Source organism: Myotis daubentonii, chromosome 6 (assembly GCF_963259705.1).
Source record: "Myotis daubentonii chromosome 6, mMyoDau2.1, whole genome shotgun sequence".
Classification (NCBI taxonomy): domain Eukaryota; kingdom Metazoa; phylum Chordata; class Mammalia; order Chiroptera; family Vespertilionidae; genus Myotis; species Myotis daubentonii.
Window position 1 is genome coordinate 40425254 of NC_081845.1, and position 16898 is coordinate 40442151.

Sequence of the window (16898 nt, forward strand, 5' to 3'; positions counted from 1 at the left end):
AAATCGATGTTTCTCTCTCAAAATAATTTTTTTAAAACATTAAAAAAAATGCTAGTCATGACTTCCTACCTTGATTTGATGACCCACCACCATTGGGTTATGATTTGCCATTTGAGAATTATTGGACTAGTCAACCTCCAAGAAGAATTAGTCTTTCAAAAAGAATCTTGTGGCTACAGTTAGGATTTCCCTAATTTTTCCAATTATCAGGAACCTATTTTGGGTCTCAGCACAGTATTTACTTAACCATATTTTGGCAAGCTTAATGAAGAGAAAAACATTAAATACCTGGTAAAGCTTCTGGATAGATCTAATTCAGACACTCTTTAGGAATAAGTTTACCAATTGCTTATTTTCACAAACAGGAAGCTATAGATGTACACTTTTGGATGGATGGAAGGACTTGAGTATTCACATATTCTAGCCTTGTGTTAAATGTGGTTATTAATCTCTGCTGTGATTCTGACAAAGTTTAGAAGAGAAAATAGATATAAAAACACTTTGAAAACCAATGTTTTATTAAAATTATCCTGCGAAGGCAGGAGAGGGAGGCTGACAGCAAGCTTCAGCGAGGCAGTGCCTCAGTATTTTTAAAACTCTCTGCTCTTACAGAATTGTCACGTTAACCTCCCCAAGAGAGATGACGATGTGAGAGGCACGAGGCTCTAGTCCAGTGGTTCTCAGCCTTCTGGCCCTTTAAATACAGTTCCTCATGTTGTGACCCAACCATAAAATTATTTTCGTTGCTACTTCATAACTGCAATGTTGCTACTGTTATGAATCGTAATGTAAATATCTGATATGCAGGATGGTCTTAGGCGACCCCTGTGAAAGGGTCGGTTGACCGCCAAAGGGGTCGCGACCCACAGGTTGAGAACCGCTGCTCTAGTCTATTCCAAGGTAGAAGCTATGGACTTGCCAGAGGCTTGACCCTACCCGCCTGCGCTCGCTCCGTCTGCGCATGCTCAAGCACGGCTCCAGTCTCCGCTCAGGGCTGGGCTGGGTTGAACTCGGAGGGCGGAGAGCGGAGTGCGGGCCACGTGGGGTCCCGTGACGTCATCTCCGGGCGCCCTGGGTAACTGGACTCGGGGTGGGCTTCCAGGGCTCCACGGCGCCGCCGGTTGTCTTTGCTGGATCGCGGAGGGCGGAAGTGCAGCAGGGCTCGGCTCCGACCACCTCGCCGGTACTTTCTGCGGCTGCGCGGCCTCTGGGGACTCCGGGCTCCCGCGTCTTTGCGGGACCGTGTGTCAAGTACCCTGCGCCGCCGGCGGGCCGGGGCCGGGGCCGGGAACGAGAACGGATCTGCTTCGCCGGTGCGGAGAGCCGGAGGAGGAGCCGGCGCTTCTGGTAGGGTGTTTGTCTGTGTGTGTGTCCCCCGCCCCCCAAATGAAGAAATGCCCGCAGGAGGAGGGTGGGGAGGTGCCAGGTAGGTGTGGTAGAAGGAGGGGCGAATGGCGGGCTAGCGGAGCGCTCCGTCGGACGGCGGCGGCGGGTGGAGGTGGCCGCTCGCGGGGAGGCGGGGCCGGCCCGAGGGTGCCTGTGCGCTCTCTCGGGGAATGCGTCTGTCTTCCTGGCTGGGCTAGGAAGCCCAGGCTCTAGAGTTTTCGTTTAAAACCTGCGTTTTTCGTGGAACAGTTGTTTAAACCAGCCATTTCACAGGCAGTTCAATTCTGTCTGAATTCGGTGGGTATTTCCTCCAACTTATTTTCTCAAAGGCATTCATTCGACACTCATTTTAATAATACTTACTGTTAAAGCCATTTCCTGTTGGCAAAGTATTCTCACGAACTTTCATTTATACTTTGGATTATTTCCAAATCATCCCTCAAGAACTTGAGGAAGCTGGGGAAACTGGATTGGTTCTAGATCTTTATTGGGGGTGGGGGTGGGGGCACAGCAGGTCTTCGTCAAGAATCAGAATCCAGGCACCATCATACAGCCCTGCGCTTCCGAGACCCTTGAGAATTCACTTGTTAAGTCTCAGAGTTTTGGGGACCGTGGGTACTTTGATCTGAACCGAATTATTTGTGATTTCCATAGGAAATCCATTGTTGGTTGAATTTTGAATTTGAAAGTAAAGATGTTGGGTGGAGTGGAGTAGTTGAGGGGAATTTTAGAATTTTGTACTAGATTTAAACATGTGCTTTGATCCTCAGATATGAGCTGGTGAAATTGGGGGGAAATTAACAGGATAGTATTATATGGATATAAGTTTTGAGGATAATGTGTGCACTTCGAGTGTAGGTTAGCTTTATGAATTTAACAAATGAGCAAAAAGTAAACAAAACAGAACAATGGACGAGACAATAAAAATCCCTGCCATCATGAAGTTCACCTTGGTGGGAGGAGGGAAGACAGTATAAAAGTTAATTAAAACATATAGCATGTAGTCACAAGTGCCAGAGAGAGAAAAATAAAGCAGTGAAGGGGAATGCCGGTGGTGTGCATAGGAAATTGCAGTGGTGGCCTTAGAGGAGATGATATTTGAGCAGAGACCTAAAAGTGATGAAGAAGGGTGCCATATGGAAGTAGCAGAAAGAGCCATCAGTCAGAGCAACCACAGAGTCCCCGAGGCAGCCAGTTTGGCTGGAGCTGAGTGAGCACGGGGGAAGAGAAGCAAGTAATCGGGGCAGAATGGGGCCAAGTGGTGTCTGGCCTTGTAGGACTTTGTAAGAACTTTAGTTTTTTACTTTGGATGAGAATAAACTGATCTGACTTGTGTTTAAAAGGATCTTTCTGATTGCTATGTTGTCTGCATGCAGCAAGGGCAGAAATGAGACCTATTGGCTGTTGCATTTTCCCAGGTTAAAGGTCACGGTGACTTGGATCCGTGGTAATAGTGGAGGTGGTGAGAAAGGGCAGATCTTTTTACTTGGGTCTAAGCTAGAGTCTTCAGATGTGAAGAGGGGTCAAGGATGACTCCAAAGTTTAGAGCCTGATCACTAAAGAATAGAGCAATTAGCATTTAGTAATTTTGGGAAGACCACAGAGTAATAGGGAGAGCAGGGAGGAAGATCTGAAATCACTCAGTTTCGCAACATGTTAAATTTTCAAATGAAATGTCAATACGCAGTAGTATATATGAAACTGGAGTTCAGAATATAAATGTGAGAATTGTTACTGTATAAGTGATATTTAAAGCCATGAGAATCCTCCAAAGGCATGGTTCAAGGACTGAGCCCTGGAGCCTTCAACATTCGGAGGTAGGTGAGGTTTTTCTAACTCCCAGGGAAGGGTGGGGCTACTCATTAAAATCCTTGTTGAGAACCCTTCATCTTGAGCAGTGGTTCTCAACCTGTGGGTCGCGACCCTTTCACAGGGGTCGTCTAAGACCATCGGAAAACACATATATAATTACATATTGTTTTTGTGATTAATCACTATGCTTTAATTATGTTCAATTTGTAACAATTAAATTGGGGTCACCACACATGAGGAACTGTATTAAAGGGTCACGGCATTAGGAAGGTTGAGAACCGCTGATCTTGAGGGAAGGGGGTATGTGGGTGGGAGGTTATCAACCAAAGACCTTGTATGCATATATACATAACCCTTGGACACAGACAATAAGGTGCTTAAGACCTGGGGGGGGGGAAGGGGGCTGGGGTGGGCTGGAGGGAGTCAATGGGAGAAAAAAGGAGACATATATAATACTTTAAACAATAAAAAATAATTTAAAAAAAAGAACCCATGGTCTTTAGATAAAAGGTAGAAGAAATTAGAAGCCAGGTCCTTAGCTGAGAAAGAGTGAGGAAGGAGATGTGAAAATTTGAGGAGAGCAGAGATATGAAATGGTTATGTAGGACAGTGGGAGAATAAATGGACAGGGAAGTGGAGGAACCCTGGTCAGTACTTAGGGCCCACTTTTTAGGGTAGTGTTCATTAATTTAAAGAGAGATCAACCAGCATAGATTATTATTTTTAGATGTTTACAAATTTACTGCAAGTAGGCATTTGATATTTTAAGTAATTTCTAGGTAGTTGGGGATTTTATCAGCAAAATAGCTTCGGGTAATTGGTTAGCCTTTCTTGGTTTGTAGTGTGAAAGGGACTGTTAATTGTTCATTATATTTTTGCCATATTCACTAAGCTATTTGTGAAATGTTGTTGGTTGGGCACCTGCTCTGTTCCAAGCTCTGAATTAGATCTAGAGAACACAGCTATCAAGAAGTAGTGCCTGCCCTTCAGAAGCTCATTTCTAGTATACTGCCTCATAGGTTGGGATTTCTGTGCTTCTAAAACATTGCCTTGAAATTGGATATATGATGATGATAGTGTAGTATATATGAGAAGGAAAAGTATTTTTCTAAAATAATGAAAATTGATTAAAGTGTGATTGTATTGGTTTGGGAAAGCATTTAGGTGGAAAAGTTTTTTTAATAACTAGTATAACTTTTGGACTTATCCTATATAATAAAAGGCTAATTGCAAATTTACTGAACTGCGGAATGACTGGTCGCTATGGCACACACTGTTCACCAGGGGGCAGACCCTCAACACAGGAGCTGCCTCCTGGTGGTCAGTACCCTCCCACAGGGGGAGTGCTGCTCGGCCAGAAGCCAGACTCACTGCTGGGGAGCGCAGCAGCGGTGGCGGGAGCCTCTCCCGCCACTGCAGCAGCGCTAAGGGACTGGGCCTAAGCCATCAATTGAACGTCCTCCAAGGGGGGCCCACAGGGGAGCGGGCCTAAGCCATCAGTTGAACATCCCCCGAGGGCTCCCGGACTGCGAGAGGGTGCAGGCCAGGCTGAGGGATCCCCCCCTGAGTGTACAAATTTCGTGCACTGAGCCTCTAGTTTTATATATTTATGTATATTTGCCAGTTGTTCAACAAAAATTCCAGAGCCTGCTATGTGCTAATTATGCTAATATTGTGGGTACAAAGGTATCCAGTTTCTGCTGTCAAGGAACTCTCAGTTCGGTATGGGGAGAGGCAAGAAACAGATAAGATGAACTTATCTGCAGTGAATGGTTATAACATGCTATTGTAGAAGTAATTAAATTGAAGGTTGCTTAGCTGACTCTTAAAAAAGATTAAGAGTTTGGCAAAAGAGGAGGGAAAGGAAGCTCAAGTAAGAGGGACCATGGAAGCACAAAGAAAACATATATTGAACACTTTTTCATTTATTGAGTGGTAACTAGGTGCTAAACACCCAAGAGCCCTCTGACATTAGAAGTATCTTCAGTTTACACATATGAGGTTCAGAGATGTCAGATTTGTTGTCTAAGGACACACAGCTTATAGGTGGAAGTCAAGGTTTAAACCCATGTCAGTCTGATTTCAGAACCCCTTAACTACCTACCTTACTCTATTGCAGTGGTTCTCAACCTTCTGGCCCTTTAAATACAGTTTCTCATGTTGTGACCCAACCATAAAATTATTTTTGTTGCTACTTCATAACTGTAATGTTGCTACTGTTATGAATCGTAATGTAAATATCTGATATGCAGGATGGTCTTAGGCGACCCCTGTGAAAGGGTTGTTCGACTGCCAAAGGGGTCGCGACTCACAGGTTGAGAACTGATGCTCTATTGCCTGCTGTCAGCATTTAAATCTTCTCTGTCCTGTTCTTTGTTCCTCAGCCAGATTTTCACCAACTTCTATTCATTCTTCCTTGGAAAGACCTCATATCTCTCTCTCATTGCATTGCTACCAGCCTAGGTCAGGCAATCATTATTATATGTCCTAGTTGCTGAGATTGCTTCCTGGCTATATTCTCTCTGACTTAGGATTTCCTTTTGTGCACTGCTACCAGTTGTTTTTATTTTATTACAAAACTTTATAGGTTCTCGAGCCTTATTGGATGAAATTTGAGAACTCAATATTCTATTTGGTATGCCTCATGATCTAGTCTCAGTTTACATTTACAGATATGATGTTAAAAGAATAATAATTTATTTCTCAGCACTTAACTATGTGCCCAATACCATGTCAAACACTATAGATTTTTTTTTTTTTTTTTTTTCAGAATAGCTTGGTGGACTTTATATAGGTAAGGAAATTGAGGCTTAGTGAAGTAAAGTGATTTGCCCAGGATCTATGTGTGATATTGACTTTTCCTAAAATGTTTGCACATGTACTGCTTCTGCTCATTCCCTGCCTTTGTCTATGCTAGTTTGCCATAAGTAACTTCTCTTTGCCTGTCCATATTCTACCCATTCTTCAATTTCCATAACTTTTAAAATTCTTCTCTGAACACTAAAGAATATATTAATATTTTATTTATTCCCTCCTCTCCTTTCTGAAAGTAACATTTCATTATAATGACATTTAGGAGTTGGAAGCACACTGGCAATCAGTATGGTGTGATGGAAAGAATATGACGTTAGAAAGCAGAGATGAAAAAATCTTTATTATAAGCTTACTAGAGGTCCATTGCACGAAATTTGTGCACTTTGGGGAGGAGCCCTCAGCCTGGCCTGCGCCCTCTTGCAGTCTGGGAGCCCTCAGGGGATGTCCAACTGCTGGGGTAGGCCTGCTTCCAGTGGGTCTAAGCTGGCAGTCGGACATGCCTAGTGCTGCTGTGGAGGCAGGAAAATATCCCTCCACTGCCGCTGTGCTCGCCAGCCATGAGCCCGGCTTCTGGCTGAGTGGCGCACCCCCTGTGGGAGTGCACTGACCACCACGTGGCAGCTCCTGCATTGAGCATCTGACCCCTGGTGGTCAGTGAGTGTCAAAGCAACCAGTTGTTTTGCCATTTGGTCGATTTGCATATTAGCCTTTTATTAGATAGGACTAGAGGTCTGATGCACGAAGATTCGTGCAAGAATGGGCCTTCCTTCCCCTGGCTGCTGGCACTGCCTTCACTTCAGCTCGGAGCTCCCTTTCCACCTTACCCTCATGTTCTTGAAACCACCCCTACACAATACGAGCACCATTCCTCTCTTCCCAGTGTTGAGTGTCTGAGCCGTTATGGCATGATGGCCATTTGCATATTAGCCCTTTATTATATAGGATAGATAGCGATAAACAAAACTGAACTCCTGAGAGGCACTATGATGTGGGGGTTCAAAATGTGGAATATGAAGCCAGTTCATTAGGACTCAAAAACCAAGACAACTAAAATGAGGAAACAAAGAAAAATCCCCAAATGAAAGAACTAGCGAATTCTCCAGAAGAAGAGATAAATGAGGCAGAGATAAGAAACTTACCTGAAACAGAGTTCAGAGTAATGATGTTAAAAACGCTCAACAGTATGAAAAAGATATAGTAACTATGAAAAAAGAACAGTCTGAAATAAAGAATGACATAAAACATATAATGCTTTTGGTTCTTAGTTCTTGAAGTCTTTAGGACTTTTAAACATTTTTTGAGACATGGTCTTGTTCTGTAAATCATGATAGATACTTTATAGTGTTATAGGCATAGTTCTAAGAACATGTATTAATTTAATTTTTATATATTTTATGTGGTAAATGATGTTATTCTCATTTTACAGATGAGAAAACTGAGAGAAGTTACTTGAGGTATCATAGTAAGTGCTGGAGCTAGGTTTTTTGTTTTTGTTTTTGTTTTGTTTTAAATATATTTTATTGATTTCACAGAGAAGAAGGGAGAGGGATAGAGAGAAACATTGATGCGAGGGAAACATCGATCAGCTGCCTCCTGCGGCTGCGGCCTGGGCAAAGCCACCCACCTATGGTGCCCTGTGGCTGTGGCCAGCCCGGGTTCTGGGTGCCTGCAGCCAACCAGAGGGAGGGAAGCCTGGGTACTGGGTGCCTGTGACCAGCTGGAGGTGGGAATCCTGGGTCCCGGGTGCAGAATGAGGCAGAGGCGATCAGGCTAGCAGGGGAGCAGTTAGGGGTGATCAGGCCAGTAGGGGAGCAGTTAATGGTGATCAGGCAGGCAGAGGTGGTTAGGGGTGATCAGGCAGTCAGACAAGTGAGCAGTTAGGAGCCAGTGGTCCCGGATTGAGAGAGTCAGTTGGACAGCCCCCGAGAGGTCCCAGATTGGCGAGGGTGCAGGCCGGGGTGAGGGAGCCCCGCCCCCTGTGCCCAAATTTTGTGCACTGGGCCTCTAGTATATGTATACATAGCCTAAGCAACCAAATGACCTAACAACTGAACAACCAGTCGACCAGTTGCTGTGATGTGCACTGACCACCAGGTGGCAGACGCTCATTGCAGGAGCTGCCCCCTGGTGATCAATGCACTCCCAACCAACCTACCCCAGCCAGCCAACCTCCTGCAGTCCCTCTCCCAGGCCAACTTCCCGCAGACTCTCCCCCTGGCTGGCCAACCTCTTGCGGCCTTTCCCCCCTCTACCAACCTTCCATGGTCCCGATTGGCCCCAATCGCCAGCTAGGCTGAGGGACCCCACCCATGCACGAATTAGTGCACCGGGCCTCTAATATCTTAATGAAAGTTAAAACATGGGTATGCTGGAATGAGCACTGTTCTCAGTTCAGGTGACCAGAATTCTTATGGTTGGAGTGTTAATTAGTGCTCTAGTTGGGCAGATTTTTTTATCTCTTTCAGTTTATTTACCTGTAGATGACATCACATGTAATTGACCTCCAAGGTGTACTTAAGTATAGTGATACAAATTTAGAACGCTACTTGAATTTTTCTCTTTGACTAATTTATGACAATCTTATATACTTGACATTGGTCAGTGGGAGAGAAGAGAGAAAAGCTTGAATAATTCAGTGGTAATAGCTGATGTTTGGCTAAACTAATACGATTATTTAAAATGTTTCTGCAGGATACAGTATGATAAATTATTAATTAGCTAGCTTATGAAAGATGGGAAATAGATACACACACAACTTATGTAAAAGGCTATTGAATATCCGTAGTTAGCTACCAACAGTATTTATTTCAACATTTACTCAATGTATTGTCGTGTTATCTAGTTATAAAATACCAGAGGCCTGGTGCATGAAATTTGTGCACTGGGGGGAGGGGTGGTTCCCTCACCCTGCCTGTGCCCTCTCACAGTCCAGGACCCCTCGCTCTTTAACGACTGCCTGCTTGCTGCTCTTTACTGCTCGGTTTGCTGCTCTTTAGCACTGTTGCGAAGGTGGGAGAGGCTCCTGCCACCGGCACTGTGCTCACCAGCCATGAGCTTGGTTTCTGGCTGAACGGCACTCCCCTTGTGGGAGCCCACTGACCACCAGGAGGCAGTGCCTGCATTGAGCATCTGCCCCCTGGTGGTCAGTGTGCATCATAGTCATAGTGGTCGCTTAGACTTTTATTATATAGACTAGAGGCCTGTTGCACAAAAATTTGTGCACTCGGGGGGGAGGGGACTCCCTCAGCCCTGCCTGTGCCCTCTCACAGTCTGGGACCCCTCAGGGGATGACCACCTGCTTGCTTAGGCCCGCTCCCTGGGGGATTGGGCCTAAGATGGCAGTCAGACATCCCTCTGGCAGCTCGGCAGCCCTTGGGGGATGTCCATTTGCCACTGGGGAGCAGGCCTAAACTGCAGTCGGACATCCTTAGCGCTGCTGAGGAGGCAGGAGAGGCTCCCACCACCACCGCTGTACTGGCAGCCATCAGCCTGGCTTGTGGCTGAGCAGAGCTCCTCCCATGTGAGAGCGCCCTGACCACCAGAGGGCAGCTCCTGCATTGAGCGTCTGCCCCCTGGTGGTCAGTGTGTGTCATAGTGACCAGTCATTCCCAGTCATTCTGCTGTTAGGGTCAGTTTGCATATTACCCTTTTACTATATAGGATAGAGGCCTGGTGCATGGGTGGGGGCCGGCTGGTTTTCCCTGAAGGGTGTCCTGGATCAGGGTGGGGGTCCCGCTTGGGTGTCTGGCCAGCCTGGATGAGGGGATGATGGCTGTTTGCAGCTGGTCACACCGCCTTCAGGGTGGGGGTCCCTCCCCACTGGGGTGCCTGGCCAGTCTGGGTGAGGGGCTGAGGGCCATTTTCAGGCTGACCGGTGACTGAAGCGCCCAACTTCTCCTTGTTTTCTTTTTTTTATTTTATTTTGGGATTTATTTACCTCCATGGCTGTCACTGGAACTGAGAGCCGGCTTTAGCTCTGAGGCTCGGCTCCAGCTCTGAGGCTCGGCTCCAACTCTGAGACCTCGGCTGCTGAAAGCAGGTATCTGGGTTTGTTTGGCTTCTATAATTGAAACACTGTTGCAGCTCCAGCTCTGAGGCCCGGCTGGCTGAAAGCAGGTTTCTGGGGTTTGTTTAGCTTCTATAATTGCAACATTGTTTCTTAGAGTTGCAGCTCAGAGGCCGGCAGCGGCAGGCGGGGAACCTTGGCTTCCTCCATCACTGGAGCAAGCGTGCCTCCTGTTCGCTTCAGCTGCCTGGCTGCCGGCCGCCATCTTGGTTGGCAGTTAATTTGTATATCGCCCTGATTAGCGAATGGGAAGCATGTCGGAGGTATGGTTAATTACCATGTTTGTCTATTATTAGATGGGATTAGTGCTGGAAGACAATTGGATATTACAGAGGTCAAAAGCCATGTCCTGTCATATTCAGAATATTTCAGATTGCAGATTTAGTGTTTTATTTGTGGCATAAGGAATATTCTGTGTTTAGAGTAGAACTTTTACTGTCTGATTGGGTCAGGATTGTGAGGTAGGTTTGCCGAGTAGGTAGGATTTGAACAGATGAGAGAGGAGCATACTAGTCAGGAGGATGGTAGAACAGAACAGCAAGATTTTAAGGGGCCCGTTTTGCTAGAGGGTTTAAAATGAAGTATCTATTTATAATCGATATAGCATATAAAAGGCTAATATGCTAAGTGTCCAACCAGTCGCTATGATGCGCATTGGCCACTAGGGGGCAGACGCTCAACACAGGACCTGCCGTGACACACACAGAGAAATGGCACCGTGGACCTGGCTCCCACAAAGCAACACTCAGCTTCCCCCAAGTGGGACACAGGCCCCACAACCACCTCTGAGCGACAGCCCACCAAATCACAGCCAATGCTGCTGAGACCCCATGGTGCAAAATGTGGCCCACAGCCCAGCCCAGAAACGGTGGCTATGGGCACCGGGTAATGACGTCACGTAGCAACAACCGCCTTCCTCTCCCTAGCGACGACTAGCCTCCTTGCAGTTTCTTCAGCCCAGGAACATGACTTGCTTTAGACCCAGATGGAAACATTTCACACTTTAACCAAACGTCTGTGAAGTGTTTTCCCGTGCCTCATCTCATTTGATTCTCACAGAAGTCCTGGAGTCTGTAGATAGGAAACTCAGTGGAATCCTTTTGCCTTTTCCTTAGCCGGAAAACAGAGATTTAAAAAGCTTAGAAATTTGACCCGACTGAAAAGAAGTAAGAAATGGTGGGGTGGACCTTGAAAACAACTTCAGATTTTCTCACTGTGCAGAATATAATTAAACACTGCTGCAGTTAAATATTTTACCCTTTGTACTCCCTGCGTGATCTACAATAATAATCTGCTACATGTTGATATTTATTGCTGTGTTGCTGACAATTACCTGAAAGAGAAGTTGGGGTACTTCACTGGCCTGAAAAAAGTTTAGCTAAATCAGAAAACAAGTCTAATTAAGCAAGTTTATTCTATATCTATAAAAGACTCAGTTGACTCGGGCATGCACAATACATATAAAGCTCTCTCTGGTGCCAGTTGCACACGTGTGTTTCCATCTGTCATTGCCGATGGTGAATTTGATTGATGCTTTTATTATAGAGAAAGGGCAAATAGCGATATTAAAATATTTTCTAATTAATTTCCTTTCAATGTGCATTAATTCATGTACCGGCCTCTAGTAGTAAATAAGATGGGAAATCCTGGTAAAATCAAATATTGTTAGTATCTGGAGTGGGAGAGGTTTAAATATGGGGCAGGGCCTGGCCATTGTGGCTCAGAGGTTGAGTGTCAACCTATTAAGTAGGAGGTGATGGTTCGATTCCCGGTCAGGACACATGCCCAGGTTTTGGACTCAATCCCCAGTGTGGGATATGCAGGAGGCAGCTGATCAGTGATTCTCCCATCATTTATGTTTCTATCTCTCTCTCCCTCCCTCTTCCTCTCTGAAATCAATAAAAATATGTATTTAAATATATATATAGCAGGGATAATTGTGGGATATTTTGGTGTTGCACTCTAAGGACCTTAGGACATCATTGAAGAGTTCACTTTAGATAAGGCTTGAAAATGATGTATCTATAGTTTAACTTTGGCTGTGGCTCATTAGTTAGCCTATGTTGTAATTTTGAATTGTTTACATCTGTGATCCCTTTACATAAGTAATAGCTCTGCATTTTGAATTTGTTGCACTGATTTGGGCATTCATTTTTTCCTAAAATCTTATTTTGTTTCAGAGCAGGTCATTCATCCTTGCAAGGATCTGATTAATGCTCCTCATTTTATTTTCAGTTTAGCTTTGGTTGAAAAAAGAATTTAGCCTATATGTACTGCTTTAATCACTGGAAGAATGACAGATGACAAAGATGTGCTTCGAGATGTGTGGTTTGGTCGAATTCCAACTTGCTTCACCCTATATCAGGATGAGATAACTGAACGGGAGGCAGAACCATATTATGTAAGTATGTTGATGGTGGCAAATGGGATATCTAACTTTGTTCATTTCTATAAATAAAACTCTAAAAACGTGGAGGCTATTGTTTAACATTTTATATGTAATTAGTACATGCTTTTATTATGGAAAATTAGAAAACACAGATCAGCAAAACAAATGAAATTAAAATTGCTTCTATTCTTACCACCCAGAGGGGAAAAACACTGTTGACATGTTGTTATGGGACTTTCTTGACTTTGTTTTTCTTATGCACATATGTATATATTGATGATGGAATCAGAAGTTATGTGCTGTTTTTCTTTTAACAGGAAGCTGTTTTGAAAATAATACATTCAGATTTGATTCTTTCGTCTTGAGGTGGTTCCAAGCAACTATTTGACAAATTCTTTATCATAGCTCAGTGAACATATGAACATAAGTGTATGCTTTTCACATGTCATTGAGCTACTCTATATTATATAAAATACTAGTGGCCTGGTGCACGAAATTCATGCACAGGGGTGGGGGAGTTCCCCTCAACCAGCCTGCACCCTCTCCAATTGGGGACCCCTTCAGGGATATCCAACTGCCAGTTTAGGGCTGATCTCACAGAGATCGGGCCTAAACCAGTAGTCAGACATCCCTTTCGCAATCTGGGACCGCTGGCTCCTAACTGCTCACCTGCTTGCCTGCCTGATCACCCCTAACTGCCTCTGCCTGCCTGCCTGATTGCCCCTAACCCCTCTGCCTGCCTGCCTGATCGCCCCTAACTCCCTCCCCTGCCGGCCTAATCTCGCACCCAACTGCTCTCCCCTGCTGGCCTGATCTCGACCCCAACTACCTCTGCCTGCCTGATCACCCCTAACTGCCCTCCTCTGCCGGCCTGATCTCACCCCCAACTGCCCTCCCCTGCTGGCCTGGTTGCCCCCAACTGCCCTCTCCTGCTAGCCTGATCTCATCCCCAACTGCCCTCCCCTGCCAGCCTGATTGCCCCTAACTGCCTCTGCCTTGGCCCCCACCACCATGGCTTTGTCCGGAAGGAAGTCAGACGTCCGGAAGATGGCCGGTTGACCCGGTCTAATTAGCATATCACCCTTTTATTAGTATAGATATTATTTAGTAACATAAATTGTTGCATGTGGATTTGTGGTTTGAGTTATTATCTGTTCTAAAAAAGAATATCAAATATCCTCTGGATTTAGCCTGTTTTTTTGTTTGTTTGTTTTTTTTTTTTTTTTTTCTGGGTGCATGTATAATCCAAACCTAAGCATCTGTCAAAAATAATAGTGCCCTGCTTGTTTACTGAATAGCACCTAATAGGCATAGACATTCTCGGTTGTCATTATTTGAGTTTTTTTCTTTTTGTGTCTCATATATACATAATATCATTTACCCAGGAGGTTCTAGAAAAGTGGGAAATGTCTATATGATTCTGGACTATCCCTTGTTTCACCTTAGTAAAGCTTGCCCTTTGCATTTTCACTTGTTTGTTTGGGAGGCAGCACTGCTCCTAAGCCTGCTTGAACGATGGGAAGTCAGACTGCTGGAAAGCTCAACAATTTTCTTTTCTGCCTTTAGAAAAACTTGTAATTAAAAACAAAATGTGGCCATAGTTTATTTTTAGAAGAATTTCATTTGTTATATATATTTTTCCTCTAATTCTATATGGGTTAGGATAGCATTTTTGTTTTATTTCCAAACTAGATTTTTCTATTTTAATTAAAATTTTTAACCTTGAATAGCTTTCTAATAGTGCCTGAACAGAGGAAAATACGCGTCTAGTTGTCAAAGTGGCAAAAACTTAAAAATATATCATTTAAGTCTGTTTACTTTTGAATCAGAATATGATGTTTGAACCCGGCTGGTGTAGCTCTGTGGTTGAGCATCGACCTATACATCAGGAGGTTGCCAGTTGGATTCCCAGTCAGAGCACATGCCTGGATTGTGGGCTCCCCAGCAGGGGGCGTGCAGGAAGGGACATAGGGACATATTTTATGATCCATTTACTTTTTAAGATATGCTTTTATTGATTTGTGAGAGGGGGGAGAGAGAGATAAACATCAATGAGAGAGAAACATCAGTGGGAGGCCTCCTGCATGCCCCCTACTGGGGATCAAGCCCACAACCAGGGCATGTGCCCTGCCCTGGAATCAAACCAGTGACCTCTTGGTGCATGGGATGATGCTCAACCAACTGAGCCACATGACCAGGACTTATCATCTATTTCTATGAGGTACCTAGAATAGTCTTAACCAAAAGACGGAAAGTAGAAAAGTGATGACCTAGAGGGCCAGGGGGAAGAGAACAATGGGGTCATTATTGTTTAATAGGTATGGAATTTGAGTTTGAGATGATGAAACATTCTGGAGAATGGACAGTGTTCATGGTTGCACAGCAGTGTGAATGTATTTGATGCTGCTGAACTATACACTTAAAAATGGTTAATAGGGAAAATTTTATGCTAGGTATATTTTACCAGGATTTAAAAAAGTAAAGTAAACTAGTGAGATGCACCTATGAAAAAACAGTGGCACAATCTGAATGTACAAGGCAGGATGATGTCTTTTTGCTGTTATTTTCTTTTCAGTTTTACCCATTTATTTACTAGCTACTTATTTAAAATTTACTAGATAAATTGTATCTAATATAGTCATTCTTAAGTCTTAGAGTTATTTCTTAGAGTTACTGTAGATATTTATATGTTATAGATTACTACCATAGGACAATTTGGAACAGAAGATTCTAAGTACACTTCCCTGTAGATTCTGTCTTAAGGAGGGGCATTCTTTATTAATTAATGTTTTTGGCCTTTTGTCCTACTTTAACTTTTGACATCTCTAATTCGTGCAGTAAATATTTATTGTGTGCCTACTATAATGTTGGGGGCATTGGGACTGTAGCAGTGAACCAAACACAAATATTCCTGTCTTAATGGAGCTTACATTCTAATGTTCTTCATTTCCTTATTGTAAAGAAGTTTTTGTTTCATGAAAATCATTTGAGAATTTTTCAGCAACTTTGATTAAACAATAGGCATGTAGTACCACACTCCCTAAATCAGGAACTGATGTCCATACTCATTAATCCTAATGTGTCTTTCTTCTTACAATCTCCATAGGTTAATATCATTCTCTACAGAACAGATTATTATCATTATTATTATTAAATGCCCAACAGACATTTTAAGTTAAAGTTCAGACTTATAATATAGAGCTTATTCGACTGATAGATTATATGTATTTATTTTTTTAAATGGTTAAGTTACCATGCTGTTTTAACTTCATAGAGACTGTCCATGTTACACCTATATTTGATGCTGTTATTTCTGACTTTAATGAATCTTTTCTTTGCCATTTATGTAATGAATATGATTTTGGAAAGTTATTTAAATTGTATATAAAATAGAGTGGTACTACTTCCTGTAAAACAACGAGTGCTTTTCCTTATACTAGCGTTAGTTCCCCTTTTCTTTTCTTTTCTATCACATTCTAGTTGTTTCTTTATAAAAGAGGACCTTATGTTCTTTTGAATCCACAATAATATCCAACAGCTTGTTTATAGTATTAATACCATCTATTCCAGTGATGGCGAACCTATGACATGCGTGTCAAAGGTGACACGCGAACTCATTTTTTTGGTTGAGTTTTCTTTGTTAAATGGCATTTAAATATATAAAATAAATATCAAAAATATAAGTCTTTGTTTTACTATGGTTGCAAATGTCAAAAAATTTCTATATGTGACATGGCACCAGAGTTAAGTTAGGGTTTTTCAAAATGCTGACACGCCGAGCTCAAAAGGTTCACCATCACTGATCTATTCCATTCTGGAGCATGCCTCCCACACCATCATTCTCTGTAGTCTCTAGGATCACTGTAATGTTCTCTTACCTACATGGAGCCTGTTATCTTGAGCTTCAGTGATTAAATATCACTTCCTTTAACCAGAATATTTCCCTTTGTATATATACCCCAGCCTAGTAGTTCTACTTGATTTACTGATCAGAAGACCTAACCTTAAATAAGCAGTATGAAAAAAGATGCAGTTAGACACACAAAAGCAGCTGAAAAAGAGTATCAAAACAGTTTTACCAGCAAAAGAAAACAGAAGCTTAGGAAAGCAAGAAATGGCTAGAGGGTGTATACTGCAAAGGAGGAAAAGATGAATTCTTACCAGTGTTCTCCTTTCATTTATCTTACGTTTTCTTTCTGAGTACCTTTCCTGGGGGAAAACAGTGACGGCTTTCACACTAATCCAATTGAGGCTTTACCTAGCCCAATATTCCCTCCCAAACTCTTCTCTCCAAAGTTCAGGGCCCAACCTACATAAGGATAGGCTTGAGGGAGTTGACAGTGGTAGGATCACCAGTCAACCAGCATTATACTTAAGCTTGTACTTTATTGCACTTTATCACCAAAATCTGTTCTGACTGATCTCCAGACC

General features: G+C 43.4%; 1 protein-coding gene across 5 annotated transcripts in view; it reads left to right on the forward strand.

Annotated features, from left to right (window-relative positions):
* Window positions 1-1046: 1046 nt before the first annotated feature.
* The window catches only part of ATG5 (autophagy related 5), a 187276-nt gene continuing 171424 nt past the window's right edge, over window positions 1047-16898 (forward strand). Inside the window, exons 1-2 of one of the 5 annotated variants that reach the window (XM_059700820.1) lie at window positions 1047-1347; window positions 12314-12479. In XM_059700820.1, coding sequence (XP_059556803.1) covers window positions 12372-12479 — 108 coding nt within the window. In that variant the 5' untranslated portion in view covers window positions 1047-1347; window positions 12314-12371. Of the gene's footprint in view, window positions 1348-1659; window positions 1684-12313; window positions 12480-16898 lie in introns of those variants that run through there. The other 4 variants (XM_059700821.1, XM_059700818.1, XM_059700819.1 and 1 more) reach the window with 4 other exon arrangements.